Below are 17,995 nucleotides of genomic sequence, written 5' to 3' on the forward strand. Positions count from 1 at the left end.
CCTCATCTCTCATAGAAAGAGAACATGGAGATTATTGTTATTATGTTGTTTTTTATCTAAGCTTATTGAGATTTGTGCATTGAGATATTACATATTAATTATTACATATTTTTTAAATCATCTAGCTTAATATTGCTTAAATCATGTTAGATTAATCATGCATATCTAGCTTAATCTTGCGTTCACTTAGCTCAATTTCATACTCATATAGATTAAAACCTTGGTTTATGTGTCATCTAGTCACTGGTGTTGCATATCAAAATCTGAGAGAAAAACTAAACTCACATCTACTAGAAGGCAATAAGTCACTTTGTAATGGTTTATTGTTCATTATTGATTATTGATTTACTAACCATGCATCTAATGACTTAATTGAAGTGTTATGTATTCAGATACAGATACAAATACAAATCCACTTTTCACACACAAATTTTTGGCGCCCACCGTGGGCTCGAGAATTTCATTTTCAGCCTTGCAAAATCTTTATTTTAAATTTTCAGATTTTTCAACTGTACAACCTTTGCAAAAGGTTGTATGAGTTTTTATTCATTACAGGACAAGTTTTGGGAATACTCTTTCGGCTCTGTGGGAATCATTGTATTATTTTCTTCTTTGTTGCCTACTTTTGGGGTTTACTCATTCGATCTAGTGAGAATAGTCATTTGAGTTTCTCATTCTATAAACAATATCTTTTTAGGGTTTTCTTGACTTGTCTTCAAATTTCACTGATGCTATTCCTGAATTATCTTTTGTCTACCTAAGATTTTCACAGCCTAACTCATTTTCTATAGAATGCTTGTCAAAGAATTTATCAAACCAAACTCATGCATGTCAAAGAAGAAAAAATAACATGACTACTGATGCATTGGATTTGCAGGTTGCCTAAAGAAAATCGACCAAATATAATGTATTTTTTAAATTTATTTTTAGGCACTTAAATTGCTATTTGGTTAATGAACAAATCTATCTTTTGAGTTTGAAGAAAAATCTAAGAGGTAGGAAAGTATGCTCTTGTCTGCACAGACAATCATAAATCTAGACCCTTAAAGCTTTTTCTAAGTTTGAGATTTGTATACCTTTTAGCAGGCCTGTCATAGTGGGAAAAAGTAATCACCCTATGAGAATGACCCAAGTGAGTACAACTAAACCCAAGCATTCCACTCACTATAATAAACACACCTTTTGGGATTAAAGTCTCAGGGGATGAGATTATTTGAGTTTTCTGTTTTGATATCTCTCATATCAAGAATTTTATAGGGCCTCACAGTCTCAATCACACTTGCGTGACTACAACTTATTTCGGTACCTTGTCGAGCTATAGGCCTCAATCGTGCTTGTGTGACTTCAAGGGGTAATTTGGAATGAAAATCCTTACTACGAACTTTGAAATAGCAGCTACCCAAATCACCTCCGAAAGGGAGATAATCTTTGTGCAAGAGAGATAGTAACTCTCCCAAGATACCTATCATTTCATGCCCCCATTAATATTTGGAGTCATCTAATACGACATTGAGAATCCATTGCGTGAGACTCAGTGGCCGTATTCTGATTAGCTATTAGGTGTGTACCTGAGTTTGCAAGCAAATTTTTTCTCTCTCAGCTAATTTCCTTAGGATTAGGATGTTGTGTTTGATGTCACTTTTGATCTTATGTGTTTTTTGTGTTTTTTGTCTGAAGCTAAAATTGAAAAACTAAAAAACTAAAAATCTAAAAAAATTGGAAAAACTCAAAAACACCAAAAAAATCAAAATTCACTAGTCAGAAAACTCAATCTCCTTGTCAAAAATTTGTCTTTGAGCATAATAGTCGTACAATCTTCCTAACTTATTGTACAAGCTTCCTAATTCATCATATGAGTTGAATACATTATCGTCTAAGTCTTCTAGTTTGTCATTCTGGCTTATTTAAAATGTCGTTCTTGTCTCAAAGGATTGTCGTTTGAACTTATAAACTTTCTCGTACGAGTCGTTCTGGTATATGACAAGTTGTCATCTGGTAAGCATTAAAATATCGTTTGAGTATAGGTAGCAACTCATACAAGAAACTATCTGTGTCATCTAGAACCTATAAAATTGTCATCTCAGTTAGTATCCTTTGTAGTACGAATCTCTGATTTTGTCAGTCCAGAACTTGTTTATTTGTGTACTTTTCCAGAACTGTCATACTTGCCTAATCAGTCCGTAGTGAGCGTAAATCTAGTCATCGTAATCTTGAGCATAAATACTCTTGATATTATACATTTGTCATTGTCTTGCATGAATTTGTCGATTATCTCCAAGCTAGTTCAAATCAATCAATTATCAAACTTATCAAATCTCTTATCAAAATCAACCTAGGTTGCTTAGATCACGTCTTACACAAGATAAATCATTCCTGAAACTAGACTAGGTCTTAGTCACCTCTCTCAATCACTATGTTAAAATGCATAACTAGCTTTGATTTAATCTTGACATCTGCATCACATCTGATTGTCGGTCACATCGGTTGTAAATGCCTCTTCAAACCAGAAGATCTTCTAAGAAGAAGAACAAGGAAAATGAAGAGATAGTAACATTGCAAACCAATCCTTTTTACCAAGAGCAACCAATTTTTGACGAATCTTTTAAGCAACGTTACTCAAACAAACCTTCATCTTCAAATAACCATTTTAGGATCAATCCCTATCTTCCAATATGTCTAAAGGAAGACAATAAAAAGAGACTCATAAACATAAGGCTCGTGATAACATTAGTATCCAGGCTAATGATAGTGATTCCTCTTCCAGCGATTCTGAAGTTTCCGAACCCGGAGAAGAAATAGTAGAAAAATGTCAAAAATATAAAAAATTTAGAAAGATGATGAAGATTATCATGGCCTAAGAAAAAGAAGAATACTTTCTCAAATTGGCCAAACAAGGAACTAAGCTCCCCCCTCATTACAATGTTAAAAGTCTTATCACTAAAGAAGACAATAATCTACTATTGTTAATGACAAACCAACTACAAGAACTACAAACTAAGATTAAGGAGATGAAAGACAAAGACAAATCTCCTATGAAATATTCCTTTAATATGATTTGTCCTTTTCCATTCAACAAGAGTCTTTACATGCCTTCATTTCCTTCCAGAACAAAAATTCCTAAGTTCGATAAATGTGATGGAAACTCAAATCCCCATGACCATGTCCAAAAATTTTGTACCCTATGTATGGAGTTGTTGCATGAACATACTGATGGATAGTGGGCAACAAGAAGGTAAGAAGACCCAATTCACCCTTTTAAGACTAGACAAGGCTTATCTCAACCCACAACTAGGGTTCTACACACACACACTAATATACTCAATCAACCAAAACACATTCTAAGGAGGGTTAGGGATATTTTAAAACCAAGTACACTCATCCTATACCTTTCACCCAAGTTTGAAGAATTCCTACTGCACCCGGGTCAAGGAACCCTCAATTAGGCCTATTCCTTGTAGCCCTATCTGACCGGTATTTCTCAAATAATTAAAATTTACTTCAAAGAACCCTAGGAAAAAAATACATTTTGGAGTACCCTTTTGGGACTTACATCCAATTTCAAGAGATAGAGTTGTGACCTCTCTCCAGCACCCCTAAGCACCTACTAGGTTGGCAGACCTAATAGGCCTAATTAGATTCATTTTCCAAAGCAACTACTTAAGAATGGGGTTGTAGAATCTAACTCACCCCTTGGGAATGTTACTTAGGTACCTAATGAACCAAAAACACCCTTATACTAGATCCCAAACTCTCCTTAGGTGACTATTCTCTCATTCCACCTCAAGGCTAGGCTAACATAAGGTTTTGTTTAACCTAGGGTATGGTGGAAACCACACCAAAACTCACTCCTAGATTCCACCCCTTTGGAATCACAATATACACACCCTCAACCTACATTTCCCAAAGGTTCGATGAGATCCTCAATAGGATTTGTAGGTTAGGGTCATGTTTTTGGTGAAAGCCTATGTACCAGGTCCTTGAGTGATAGTTTTTGATAAAATGCCTACAACTTGCTCCAGACTCCACCAATTCGAGTTAGACCACTTGCATTCAAACCTGCACTCACACAAAAATTCAACCAATTAAAAACTTCATACAAACCAATGCTCTATCAAATCATACAGTACAAAAAACCAATAAAAAATGGGCAACATCTGAGTTTTTTGTTTATTCAAACCACCAACTTCTTACATTCATCATCCAACCAACTCACAGATGATCTCTAAGGCACAAATAGGCCTTACTCCAATGGCTAAAACTAATTTTCAACTAGTTAGGACCATTGGAACTTCTTTGCCAATCGGTGGGGAAATGTTGGTTAGCAACTTTGAAAAGTTGCTTAGCAACTTTTGCAACCTTCTACATCTTTTGACAACTTTTCAATTTTGACATTCTAAAGTCCCTAATGGACTTGTAGACCAATCCTAAGCCACCAACTTAGGGAAAAACATAACAACATACCTCCTACCCTAGATGAACCCATGGCCAGAGTTGGTCACTAGGTTTATAAATGACCTAGAGCCAACTGACATTACAAGAGGTTCTTTATTACATTCATAGGTTCCAAAGATCCACACTAATTCAAAACACCATTCTAGGGTGTAGGACCATCTACCAACACACAAAAAACAACAAAAATCCAAAACCAAGAGGTTCCTTGCACCATACTCCCAGGGTTAGAAAAAACTCAAGTCTCTTGAGTTGGCAAATTTGGAACCTTGCATCCAATCTTCTCCAAAGCCTGCTCTGTCATCCAGGTTGCATCTTCTAAGGTTTTGTCCTTCCATTGGACCAGGTACTCATAGTAAGTATGCCTCCTTGTTTTCTTACTCACCCTCCTATCAATTACATGCTCAACTGCAAGCTTGGTCTGCTTAGGTAGGTCTTGTAACATCTCTTCCCTGTTGGAATCATCTGGACTTGCATCACACACATCAGTAATAAGACCTTTATATGCATAGATATCTGAAACATTGAAAGTTCTAGAGAGACCAATGTCCGGTGGGAGATCAATCTTGTAGGCATTGCTGCCACACTTTTGAATGATCTTGAAAGGGCCTATCATCTTCATCATCAACTTGGTGTATTTCTCCTTAGGGAGTCTCTCCTTCTTGACATGAATCATCACCATATCTCCAACCTTAAATTGCAAATCTTTCCTTTTCTTATCTGTTGCATGCTTGTACTTATCTGAGGTTTGTTCTAACCTATCCTTGACTTGTTGATGGATATCCATCATTACTTCTATAAAGTCCTCGACTTGTGCACTTCTTCTATCCAAATCTTTTACATCTCTCAACTCGAATACACCTCTAGGGTGTGATCCATACACTATGTCAAAGGGACTATGACGAGTGCTTCTATTCACTGAGTCATTATAAGAAAATTCTGCTTTAGGAAGTATTGAATCCCATTTAGTTCCTTGATCCTTAGTCAGACACCTTAATAGGTTTCCAAGTGACCTATTGATGACCTCAGTCTGTCCATCAGATTGGGGATGATAGGCTGATGTGAATGAAAAATTGGTACCTAACTTTCTCCAAAGAGTTCACCAAAAATGTCCAAGAAACTTAGAATCCCTATTTGAGATAATTGACAGTGGCAAACCATGTAATCTTACAATCTCCTTGAAGAATATATCTACTATATGGGATGTATCATGTGTGGTTTTACAAGGTAGAAAGTGAGCCATTTTGTAAAATATGTCAACTACATAGATGCTATCATGACCTTGTTTAGTCTCTAGAAGTCCTAATACAAATTCCATGCTGACTAAGTCCCATGGCTTTCTTGGTATGGGAAAGAGTATACAAACCTGCATTTGAACTACTACCCTTGGCCCTTTGATAGATCACAACCTTCCACATACTTTCTAATCTCAGTCTGGATCTTAGGCTAGAAATAGAATCTCTTAACCAACTCAAGGGTCTTGTCAATTCCAAAATGACTTGCCAATCCCCCATAATTCTTCTCTCTCACAATGTTTTCCCTCATGGAGCCTTTAGGAATTTAAAGTTGACTCCCCTTGGAAAGTAGACCTTCCTGCAAAATAAAATATGAGAACTCATTGTGGTACTTGTCACCCTTTTCCTGACACACTTGGTATGCTTCTTGGAGATCCTCATCTCCTTGGGACATATCCTTCATGGAATTAATCCCTATTCTCTCCAACTGAATCTCTTTTACTATCAAGTTCCTCCTGCTAAGGGCATCAACTACCTTATTTGCTACTCCTTTCTTGTGCTTGATGGTGATAGTGAATGCTTGAAGGTATTCCATCCACTTCATATTGTAGTGATTCAACTTGTCCTACCTATTCAAGAAACTCAGAGCATGGTTATCAGTATAGACTACAAATTCTTTTAAAAAGAAATAATGCCTTCATTTCCTCAAGGATTGGACCATTGCATACATCTCTAAGTCATAGGTTGAGTACTTTTGTTTAGCCTCATTCAAGTTTTCACTAAAGAAGGCTACTGGTCTACCTTCTTGGCTCAAGACGCCCCCTATTGCCTTGTTACTTGCATCACATTCTATGGTGAAAACCTTATGAAAATCAGGTAAAACCAATATAGGTTGTTTTGCTACCCTTCTTTTCAAATACTCAAAGGACTTGTCTGCTTCACTAGTCCATACAAATGACATTTTCTACCCCCCTTGATAGTATCAATCATAGGTGCACATACACCACTAAAATTCTTAATAAACTTCCTATAGAAGCTTGCAATACCATGAAAACTCTTTACCTCACTTTCATTTCTAGGTGTAGGACAATTGAGGATTGCTTCCACCTTGGATGGGTCCATCTTGAGATTGCTCTTGATATTACAAAACCAAGAAACACCAACTATTCCTGCAAGAAGACACACTTCTCCAAATTGATCTTCAATTGTTCTTCATTCAACCTTTTTAATACCAAATCTAAGTGTGTTAGATGCTCATCCCTATCCTTGCTAAAAATCAAAATATCATCTAAGTACACAACAACAAAAAGATTAATAAAAGGTTTCAAGACTTCATTCATGAGTCTCATGAATGTACTAGGGGCATTAGAGAGGCCAAATGGCATGACTAGCCATTCATAAAGTCCTTCATTTGTTTTGAAGGCCGTCTTCCACTCATCTCCCTCTCTTATCCTGATTTGATGGTAACTACTCTTCAAATCCACCTTAGAGTAGTACTTGGCTCCTGCTAGATAGTCCATCAAGTCCTCTATCCAAGGCATAGGGAACCTATACTTGATTGTGATATTATTTATGGCTCTAGAGTCCATACATAATCTACATGTACCTTCTTTCTTAGGGGCCAATACTATAGGGATAGCAAAAGGGCTACTGCTCTTTCTTATGAATCCCTTTTCTAAAAACTCATGTACTTGCTTTTCAAGTTCTAAATTTTTATCAGGGGTCAGTTTATATGCTTCTTTTTTGGGCAATGTTGATTTTGGTATAAGGTCAATATAGTGACGCACATCTTTGAAAGGTGGTAGGGTCTCTAGTTTGCTTCTTGCAACTATACCCTTGTATCTTTCCAACAGCTCCTTCACTTCCCTAGGACCTACAGTCCTTTCTTGCACCTTGTCTTCCATTTTCTTTCTCACTTATTCTCTTGTCTTTACCACTATGGCAAATCATGGGGTACCCTTCTCTCTGATTGTTTGCACAAACTCCTCTTCAACTACTAACATGACACTAGTCACAACTTTATTGTCCTTACCATTATCTAGTAGTGGATTCATAGTGTATTGCACACCATTTTTAGATAACTTGTAGACATTTTTCCTCCCATCATGTCTTGAGCCTACATCATATTACCATGGTCTTCTAAGGAGTAAATGGAAAACATCCATCTCTGCAGCATCACACAAGATCTTGTCTCTATATTCACCTATTTGAAATTCAACCCAAACTTGTTCACTTACTAGGGCTTGCTGCTCTTTGCTTAACTAGGAGACTTTGTAGGGGCAAGGATGAGGAAATTTCTTGAATCCAAGCTTGTTGACCATCTTAGTTGAAGAAAGATTATCCATTGACCCTGAGTCCACAATGACTCTACATCCCTTTCCACTTACCTTGCAAGTAGTTCTAAACAATGTCTTCCTTTGTGGTGGCTCCTTGACGGTTGGTACCTTCAAGAGGGTCCTTTGGAACATCAGACACTCTCCTTGCTCTAGTCTGCATGTCTTGAAGGTGAGTTCACAATTTGGGTGTCCTCCTCCTATGCCAAACAAACTCTCCTTTCTCCACCTTGATTGTTAGAGCCTCGCTTTTTTGGGCATCTAAATGACTGATGGCCAACTTGATTACATGTGAAACACCTTCCGATGAACACATTGGCTCCTCTACCTCCAAATCTACCTCAGCCATTTGGTCTCCTTCCTTTGAAACTACTCCTATGACTTGGTTCTCCTTTTGATTCCTAATTACTTAACTCTCCTTGTGGTTTAGGAGATGTTCCTCTTCCACCAAATCTACCTTTTCCTCTAAAGTTACCTCCTCTTCCTCTACCTTGCTGGTCTCCCTTTCTTCTAGACTTTTCTTCAATCCTTAGTGCCATCTGATAGCATTTGTGAACTATCTCTAGATTGAAGAGACTTAATTCATCTTTAATGGTATACTTGAGGCCATTCATGTATCTTGCCAACTTTTGCTTCTCATTCTCTGGCACCCTTTCTCTCAAGGACATCTTGTGGAACTCCTTTGTGTATCCACTGACATCCAAATCCTTTTGTCTTAGGCTATGAAACTTGTGCATTGTCACTTCATAATCCTCAGGTACAAATTGTCTTTTCACCTCTGCAACCATCCTCTTCCATGATGAGATGGGGTTCTTTCCCTCTTCTATTTTCTCATTTTGCAAGAAGTTCCACCAACTAAGGGCAGATCCTTTCATCTTACACTTAGCAGTCTTCATCTTTTGGATCTCAGGAACATATTCACACTCAAATATATTCTCTAGGGCCTCCAACCAATCCATCACCTCCTCTGGGTTCATCTTATCAGTAAACACAGGTAGGCTTGCTTTGTCATCTCTGCTACCTACTCTCTCAAGGGCTTCAAGGAAACTTCTTTGATCTGCAGGTATCCTTTCTCTTTCTTGCAAAAGGGAATCATTCTCATTCCCTTCTTCCTCTTCTTCTTCAGAGTCTCATTTCTTCTTATTTATCTTACCCTTCAACCTATCCAATTCTTTCCTCATCTCTTTGCTGGCTGTCGCTTGCTCTCTTACCAACTTGGCCAATTTAGCGTTGGTCATCCTTCTTCCATCACTAGTGTCTTCTCCTTCTGACATCTTACCAACATCCTTCTTCCACCCTCAAGAACCTTTAAGACTCTGATACCACTTGATGTAGAGTGGGCAACAAGAAGGTAAGATGACCCAATTCACCCTTTTAAGCCTAGACAAGGCTTATCTCAACCCACAACTAGGGTTCTACACACACACTAATGTACTCAATCAACCACAACACTTTCTAAGGAGGTTTAGGGATATTTGACAACCAAGGACACTCATCCTATTCCTTTCACTCAAGTTTGAAGACTTCCTACTGCACCCGGCTCAAGGAACACCCAATTAGGCCTATTCCTTGTAACCCTATCTGACTGGTATTTCTCAAATAATTAAAACTTCCTTCAAAGAACACTAGGAAAAAATTACATTTTGGAGTACCCTTTTGGGACTTACATCCAATTTTGAGAGATGGAGTTATGACCTTTCTCCAACACCCCTACACACCTACTGGGTTGGCATACCTCATAGGCCTAATTAGGTCCATTTTCCAAAGCAACTACTTAAGAATGGGGTTGTAGAATCTAACTCACCCCTTATGCATGTTCCTTAGGTATCTAGTGAAATAAAACCACCCTTAGACCAGTTCCCAAACTCTCCTTAGGTGATTGTTCTCTCATTCCTCCTCAAGACTAGGCTAAACACATGGTTTTGTTTAACCTAGGGTATGGTGGAAACCACACAAAAAATCACTCCCAGATTCCACCCCTTTAGAATCACAATACACACACCCTCAATCTGCATTTACCAAATGGCTGATGAGCCTCAATAGGATTTGTAGGTTAGGGTCATGTTTCTAGTGAAACACTATGTACCGGGTCCTTAAGTGACAGTTTTTTATAAAATGCCTACAACTTCCTCCAAAATCCACCAATTCGAGTCAAACCACTTACATTCAAATCTTCACTCACACAACAAACCAACCAATGCTCTATCAAATCGTACAGTACAAAAAACTAGTGAAAAATGGGCAAAATATGAGTTTTTTGTTTATTCAAACCGCCTTACATTCATCATCCAACCAACTCACATATGATCTTTAAGGAAAAAATAGGCCTTCCCCCAATGGCTACAACTTATTTTCAACTAGTTAGGATTGTTGGAACTTCTTTTCCAATCGGTGGGGAAATGTTGCTTAACAACTTTTGCAACTTTTTACATCTTTTGACAACTTTTCAATTTTGACATTCCAAAGTCCCTAAAGGACTTGTAGACCAATCCTAATCCACCAACTTAGGGGACAAATTAATAGCATACCTCCTACCCTAGATGAACCCATGGTCAGAGTTGGTCAGTAGGTTTATAAATAACCTAGAGCCAACTGACCTTACAAGAGGCTCTTTATTACATTTATAGGTTCCAAAGATCCACACTAATTAAAAACACCATTCTAGGGTGTAGGACCATCTACCAACACACAAACAACAAACAAAATCAAAAACCAAGTGGTGCCCTGCACCACATACTTATCTCATGCGCCTCTTTCCAAGAAGTTTAGGAGGAAAAGCTATAGAATGGTTCTCAATCCTACCTATAGGAATTAAATCTTTTGAAGAACTGGTTAGATTGTTTCTACAACAATACTCCTATAACATTCGCCATCTGGTCACAATGATCGAGCTTTGTAATACTAAACAAAAATAGGAGAACCTTTTCTTATTTTTCTTTAGCATTGGGGAAAAAAGATCTCTAGGTATTCACGACCCATTCCTAATTCTGAGAAAATGGACGTCTTTGTCAATAATTTAATTCCTAAGTTGAAATATAGTATCCAAATGAAAGTATACCCTTAATTCAACAAAATGGTATATAGTTATCTTAAGATAGAAGACATGCTTGTAAGGAAAGGAGATTTATCACTTTATAAAGAAACACATCAAGGCTCTAGTTCCAAAGAAAAGAAGAAATAGTGGAAGTACGACAAAGATAATAACAAAAATGTTGTTAATGATGGAGTGGTTGATAATGTCAAACCAAAATCAAAACCTGTAGTATTCAACCTAACTAGTAGAACACAAGCCCTCAAAGCAGCTGAAAGAACTACATAAAACCCGCCTAAGAGATCAAAAGAGTGGTTGAAAGAGAAATCTTGGGTTTCAAAACCTAAGCATGCCTCTAGGTGAATCCTATGAGTTAGCTTTTAAAAATCTATTGGCAAATGAACTTATCACATTGCCAGATAACTCTAAACCATATTATCCTTAGGTCAAAGTTAAATTGTGGAGGGAAAACAAGTATTGTGAATATCATCAAAATAAAGGTCATACAACAAATTATTGCGTGAAACTCAAACATGAGATTCAATCGATGTTGGCAAAATTGTTGTTAGAAACCATACGACTAGTGCTGATCACAAAGCCTTCAAAGATCCTTTACCTTCTTATGAACAAGGTGATTCCTCAAAATCCAAGGGAGGTGCCAAAGTCAATTACACCTATGCCAACAATGACAATGTGATCAGCATGATTGAATCTTCCCAATCTGAATATTACAACATGATAATAGTTAAAGATACACAAAATAAAAGACAAATTGTAAATGTTGTAACCCGCGCTCAAAAGAAGGTTACTCTCAAAGGGGTTAGCTCTTCATCTCCTTATCAAACATCATCAAATCTATTGACAATGTCAAATCTACTGACTACTTCAAACAAACAGCCAGATACGACCATGGCTAAATCTAAACAACTGGCTTCATCATCTTCTTCTGGTTATAGCATTGTTGAACAATTAAATCGAACAACTGCTAAAATCTCCATTCTTGAACTGATTCAAATCTCTTCTTCTCATAGAGAGATTCTAGACAAATCTTTGCTCACCACTAACATCCCTAAAGACTTAGATGTGGGTCGTTTTCAATCTATGGTGGGTCACCTGACTTCACCGCACTACCTATCTTTTTCTTTGGCTTGAGCAAATACAACTAATTTGAGTGCTTCGATGAGGGATAGAGAAGCTAGGTTGATGGGGCCTTGGATGAATTTTTGATCCACTACATGAATCTACTTCCCCTTCACTAATTCCTTAGTGCCTCTTGCTAGTGTTTCAACCTTAACCTCCACCTTTCCCTTTTCTACATTCATCTCTATATTTTCTTTCTTCTCAAGAACTAGAGGGTTATCTGCATCAACTAGAGGATTATCATCCTTGTCCTTTCCTTCATCTTCTTTCCTTTCATCTTCAAATCTAACCACTTCTTGCATACTAACCTCTATTTTCTCAACTATCTAAACTTCTGGGGAAAAATTATGATCCATTATCTCCTTAGCTTCCAAATTATCTTATGATGGCATGTTTAGAGGTTCTGGATGGGATCCTTCTTTTCCTTTTACCTGATTAACTTCATACTGGTTCTCTAACAAAACTTTTGACAAAATTTTCTTATTTTCTTTTGCAACCTCATCAATTTTCCCAAACATGATTTTATTCACTTTGTACTTACTCCTAAACTCATTCTTTGTTAACTTGAGTAATCTTTCTATCTCTACCTTAGAAATTACTGAACATAGATTAACATACATAATCTTTCAATCTCTCATCCTCTTTATTTATCATTTGTCTTCTAGTATCCAAAATTTCATACAAGATCTTGGGTATGATTGACATTAGTTCAATTAGAGCTTTACTATATACATTCAAGTACTCTACAATTTCTTCCTATAAGGTTCTTTTACTAGATTCATCAAAAAATTTATACCATTCTGATAATGGCTTGAAATTACCATTCTTCACAACCTCATTCACAATCTGATCTAAAGATATAGGAGGCTTAACTTCAATTTTTCCTTTCTTTAATGCAACATCATGTTTAGATGTCTTAGATTTCTTATGAGATTTTGGTTCACTAGATGGTTTCTCCTTGGCTACCTTAGTAGCCTTTGAGATTTTCTTCACTTCCTTGACACCTTCATCAGACTCTGTCTCTTCTTCATCAGACTCTGTCTCTTCTTCATCAGACTCTGTCTCTTCTTCATCAGTAGAAATGAATACTCTAGCTTTCCCTCTCTTCCTCTTTCCTTCAATGGATGGTTTAGCTTGGGGCTTAGGAGAGCTAATAGGTTTCTGACCATCAAAGAAGGATGCAAAGCTCCTTGATTGCTTAGGCTTAAGTGAAGGGGCTTCCAATTTAGCCTTCTTGGGTTTTACAATATCTTCTTCTTTCAAAATGTTCTTTTCTCTGGCTCTTCAAACCACCTACTTGGTAATCCCAAGGTTCTCTGCCAATTTCTCTACCTCATTCCTAACCTTCTTTTGAATCTCATGCTTCTTGAACTTAGTGTGTAAGTCCAAGCTCTTTTCCTTGTATGTTCCAAACCTCTCCTCATATTTAACCACTAGTTTGCTCAATAAGTGTTGAGCACATGCATAAAGAATATGTCCTTCAAACTCATACCGTATGGGCATGATCCATGAAGTTCTTGGCTCCACAAGTTCCATAAGGCATTGGTCAGTATCAACCATAAAAAAAAATTGTATCCTGATAGTTGTCCACTATCTGCTGAGGAATTCTCTCTCTTCTTTGCATCATGCTTTGAAAGGTATTGAAGTATCCCCATAGTATGTCGTTCTAGATTTTTGATTCTCTGAGATCCTGAAGTGTTTCTTTTATTTGCACTACCACTAGCCTATCATAGGCCCACTGAACTTTTCCCACTCCCAGAATCTCATTCATAAAAGAGAAGTATAAACATATGATCAAAATTCCAAATTTAAATACATGCTTCTTATCCTGTTTTATTTTCCTCAAGTTGCTCAATAGCTCAATCTGGAGCACCTCACATAAGTCATATTTCTTATCTTCTTTCAATGTCTGATAGGCCACATAGATGACCATATCGGATACTGAATTGTCCCAGCTAGAATGATATATTTTGTATCCCATTACCATTGATGCAAACCTGACATCATATTCCATAATATCACTCATTGTCATCGACCTTTTATCAAATTAGGAATTGGTAGCCTTTGTTACCATCTAGTTCTTAACATTTCTCAAAGCAGGTACCTCACCGACTAAGCTCAAACAAGTCACTGCCTTAATTTAACTCTTGGTAATCTTATGGGGTTTGTCAAGCCAATGAATTCATTGTGAATTCTACTCAGAATATATCGTACCCACTCAAGTTCATCAAACACCAAAAAGTTGATGAACTGCATGAAACCCTTCTGTTTTATCAACTTAAATTCAAGTTTTATGTTTCCCATTCCATCAATCATGTGTTGTATGTATAATTTTATCATTTGAGTACTCCCAAGTTCCTCAATATTGCAATAGATGTAAACCCTAATATCCTCCACATGTAAAACTCCATATGGGACTGATGAAAAAGAACCACTCAAATCATCTTCCATTGACTTATGTGAATGCTTCTTAAAATTAGGTCTTGCCCTTAAAGTGACATCTACTACCAATAGGGTCGCAATTCTAGAGGATGCCATTTTTGAAAATTTAAGCTTCAAACTAAACAAGTGTCAACCAATAAATATCTTTCAACTGGATGCAAGATCGCATGACAAATCTTCTTTTCGCTCTGAATCTCTAGAAATCATGCTTCACTACACTCTTCTTCTCTCTCACTTAGAATGCAAAGTGAGAAATAAATAGGTTAATTTTCTTTTTATCCTCCGCATACCTAACTTTTAGGTATAATAAATTATTTTATCCCTAATCTTTTGGATACCTTTAATATAAACAGATCTTCAAGAAATCTTCTGCGGATCATCAAAAACTTTCGAAAAATATTTCACCGATTTAGTGATCATAAAATAAAACACCTGCAACCTACTAGAACTAGGTACAAATCTCCAACAAGTGGTTTGTAATATTTTCATGAAAACCTCCCCTAAGGCGTAATTCCTTAGCTTAGTTATCGGATGAGCTTCCAACATTGAAATCAGGTGCAGATCCATTTGATGCTTCTGAATCACTCTTCCTAACCCAAGTCTTCTTCATCTGATCTCTGATCTCTTCAAATTTTTCTTTTCCCTTCTCATTTGCCTTCACATTCTTATTCTTGTTGTCCAAACCTCTCCTATTCACATTTATGCTTCTGTAATACTTAGCAATGTGACTGGATTTGTTGCAAGCATAGAAAATACCATTTCCTTGTCTAGACTTGAAGTTCATCCAATTTCCTCTTGATCTGCACTGATTAGCAACATGTCCAAGCCTACCATGTGCATAACATTTGACACTTCTATTTTAAATTTCATTCATCATACTTATGAGTTCATTTGCCTTGTGACCATACTTATTGCATTTGAAACATTGACCAGCGAAAGATGGACCATTATTATTCATCCTATTTTTGCATTGACTACACATCTGACCAATTTTATTGCAAAAAAATAGTTACCCTTGAACTTATGAGCATTAAGTTTCCTTATCGGAGGCCTTCCTGAATTGTTCTTCTATTGTGCTGATTTGGAGCTTTAACCTTTCTCAAATCCAAGACCTTGAGAATCATTAGAATTCTTCTAGCTTGCAAGCATTTCATCAAGTCTAGATGATTTGATCCAAAATTTCTCCTTGTACTCATTTGCAGCATCAAGATCAAAATTAAGAAGAAAGATCTGCTTTCCAAGATCTTCCTTGGTTTCATACAATTGTTGCTTCATTTGATCATTTCTCATTTTCAAGTCTGCAACACTCTTCAAATTTGTCTTTCAAGGATTGAGCAATCTTCTACTCATTCTTCTTTCTTTCTTCAATCTTCTTTGTCAGTCTCACCACACTGGCTTCCATCTCATTCTTCTGAAATATATTGTCTCTAAAAAGTCTTTCACACTCTTCTGACTTCTCCTTCATGGATTGATCATCAATTCTTTGACTTTCTTTCTCTTTCATCTTATCAACAAGTTCCTTTCTTTTCTCCCTTGACTTGTTCAATTGATCTTTCAATGATTCAATGAAGTTCTCAACATCCTTAAGGTTTTCTTTTACTTGTCGGACCTCAACTTGGGCATGACCAAGATCCTCAAGTTCTACAATAAGCTAATGTTTTAGACTACCAAAATCCATTGAATCACCTTCCTGGAGCCTCCTCAAGTTGTTAGGCTTCTTTCAAGGTGATAGGCTCTAATACCAATTGTTGGAATCAAGGAACACTACAAGAGGGGGGTGAATCAGTTTTCTACAATTCTTAACATACTTAATCTGTCCTTTAAACCACTTAATGTAGATGAATAAAAGTAGAGTGCAGAAACACAAAGCAAATAAACACAAGACCATAACACCAGGATTTTTACATGGAAACCCAATTAAGGGGAAAACCACAATGAGATTGAGACCCACAATATTGTTAGACAATTCTAATATTGGGAGAAAACCGAGAGGGGGAGTGAATCAATTTTCTTACAAGTATAACAGTCAATGCAAATTATAAACTGTATACCAAAGCACAAAGAAACCAACACAATCAAACATAAAGCATGAAAGCATAGTACACACAACACCAATATTTTGATGTGCAAAAGCCGATAAAGGGAAAAACCATAGTGGGAAACCCTACCCACAATTAGATAATACTTATGCAGTAGTCTGTGAAAAAATTACAATAGGGATTGCACTTGTAATCAGGCCAACCACCTAAAGTGCACTACTCATCACAAAAGGGAAGTCACACTGACGTACAAACACATTGGACTACAATCCAGAAAGAATGAACTGTGGATGTAGCATCTCCTAATGCTTGATACAGTTCCAGTTAAGCACAAATGTCTACCTTGCAACACCAAATCCTTTACAACTTTCCACGGAATGATATATCACTATTCACACATAAAACTTCCTCTAAAAATGTATACATAACCATCAATCCCGAGATTACATGAATAAGTTGCCTATAACTACAATTCATCAACCTTAATGATAACATCGGCAAACCCTAAACCTATAAATGCATAATTACAAAAATTACATCACATGATATCACCAGACCAATATTATGATTTATATTACATATCATGAACCTAATTCCTAAACAATTACATCCACTGAAAATCATGCTAAGACCAATCTCCAACACGTTTCACCAACCGGTAGAAACCCTTAGTGCAATAACACAGAATAATCAACTAGATCCAAATAGGACCACCAAATCAGCACACTAGCCAATGCAAAGCCATTAAACCATTAGAACATGATCAAGGACACCTTCGACATGATAAGAAACCATTTCCATAAGCCAAACCAAAATCACTTAACCAAATCATCAAGTATCCCCAACCGATAAGGCTAACCGGTACTAAGAAATATCAATCGGGAACATAAGAGATAGCTTTCAGAGCACCAAATCATGAACTAATAGAATATGACAAGCATATAGCCAACCTAAATAACCATCCAAAACCGAATCTAAGGATCTGATCATACATGATCATAATCATAGCCAAAACCAAGACAAACACCAAGTCTAATTGGGATAGGTCCAATTGGGATATCAGAACCATATCCAATCAGGATACAATATTGACATCAATGACAACACTTAACCAAATCCAACATATTGCCAAAAATCTCCCCCTTCGGCTTTGATGACAATGCTGAATGTGAAAACCATCCAAGTGCCAATGAGTGCCAACAATCTCCCAATGACTAATCTGAAATATAACTCTCGCTTAGATTAATTGATTTTCACAGGAATACCATGTCCCCCTTTGAAATCAATTACAAAGGATGGGTACCGCCAAAACAAAAAACTGAACCA

General features: G+C 36.8%; 1 protein-coding gene across 1 annotated transcript; it reads right to left on the bottom strand.

The window, feature by feature from the left end:
* Nucleotides 1-12,289: 12,289 nt before the first annotated feature.
* On the bottom strand, nucleotides 12,290-16,134 carry LOC131857590 (uncharacterized). The gene is made up of 4 exons (XM_059210275.1): nucleotides 16,018-16,134; nucleotides 13,010-13,349; nucleotides 12,620-12,786; nucleotides 12,290-12,514 (listed from the first exon to the last, which is right to left on the bottom strand). Exons 1-4 carry the CDS (start codon nucleotides 16,132-16,134, stop codon nucleotides 12,290-12,292), a joined length of 849 nt encoding a protein of 282 aa, XP_059066258.1.
* Nucleotides 16,135-17,995: the final 1,861 nt, after the last annotated feature.

Source organism: Cryptomeria japonica, chromosome 8 (assembly GCF_030272615.1).
Source record: "Cryptomeria japonica chromosome 8, Sugi_1.0, whole genome shotgun sequence".
Taxonomy (NCBI): Eukaryota; Viridiplantae; Streptophyta; class Pinopsida; order Cupressales; family Cupressaceae; genus Cryptomeria; species Cryptomeria japonica.

Bases quoted from the DNA above. Each gene is read 5' to 3' on its own strand.
- LOC131857590 (XM_059210275.1), bottom strand. From the start codon at position 16,134: ATGAAAGAGAAAGAAAGTCAAAGAATTGATGATCAATCCATGAAGGAG. The intron at 12,787-13,009 runs GTAATTTCAAGC...ATCTATGTTCAG, and splicing joins GAATGAGGTTGTGAAGAATG to TAATTTCTAAGGTAGAGATA. The intron at 12,515-12,619 runs GTAAAAGGAAAA...CCAGAAGTTTAG, and splicing joins ACCAGTATGAAGTTAATCAG to ATAGTTGAGAAAATAGAGGT.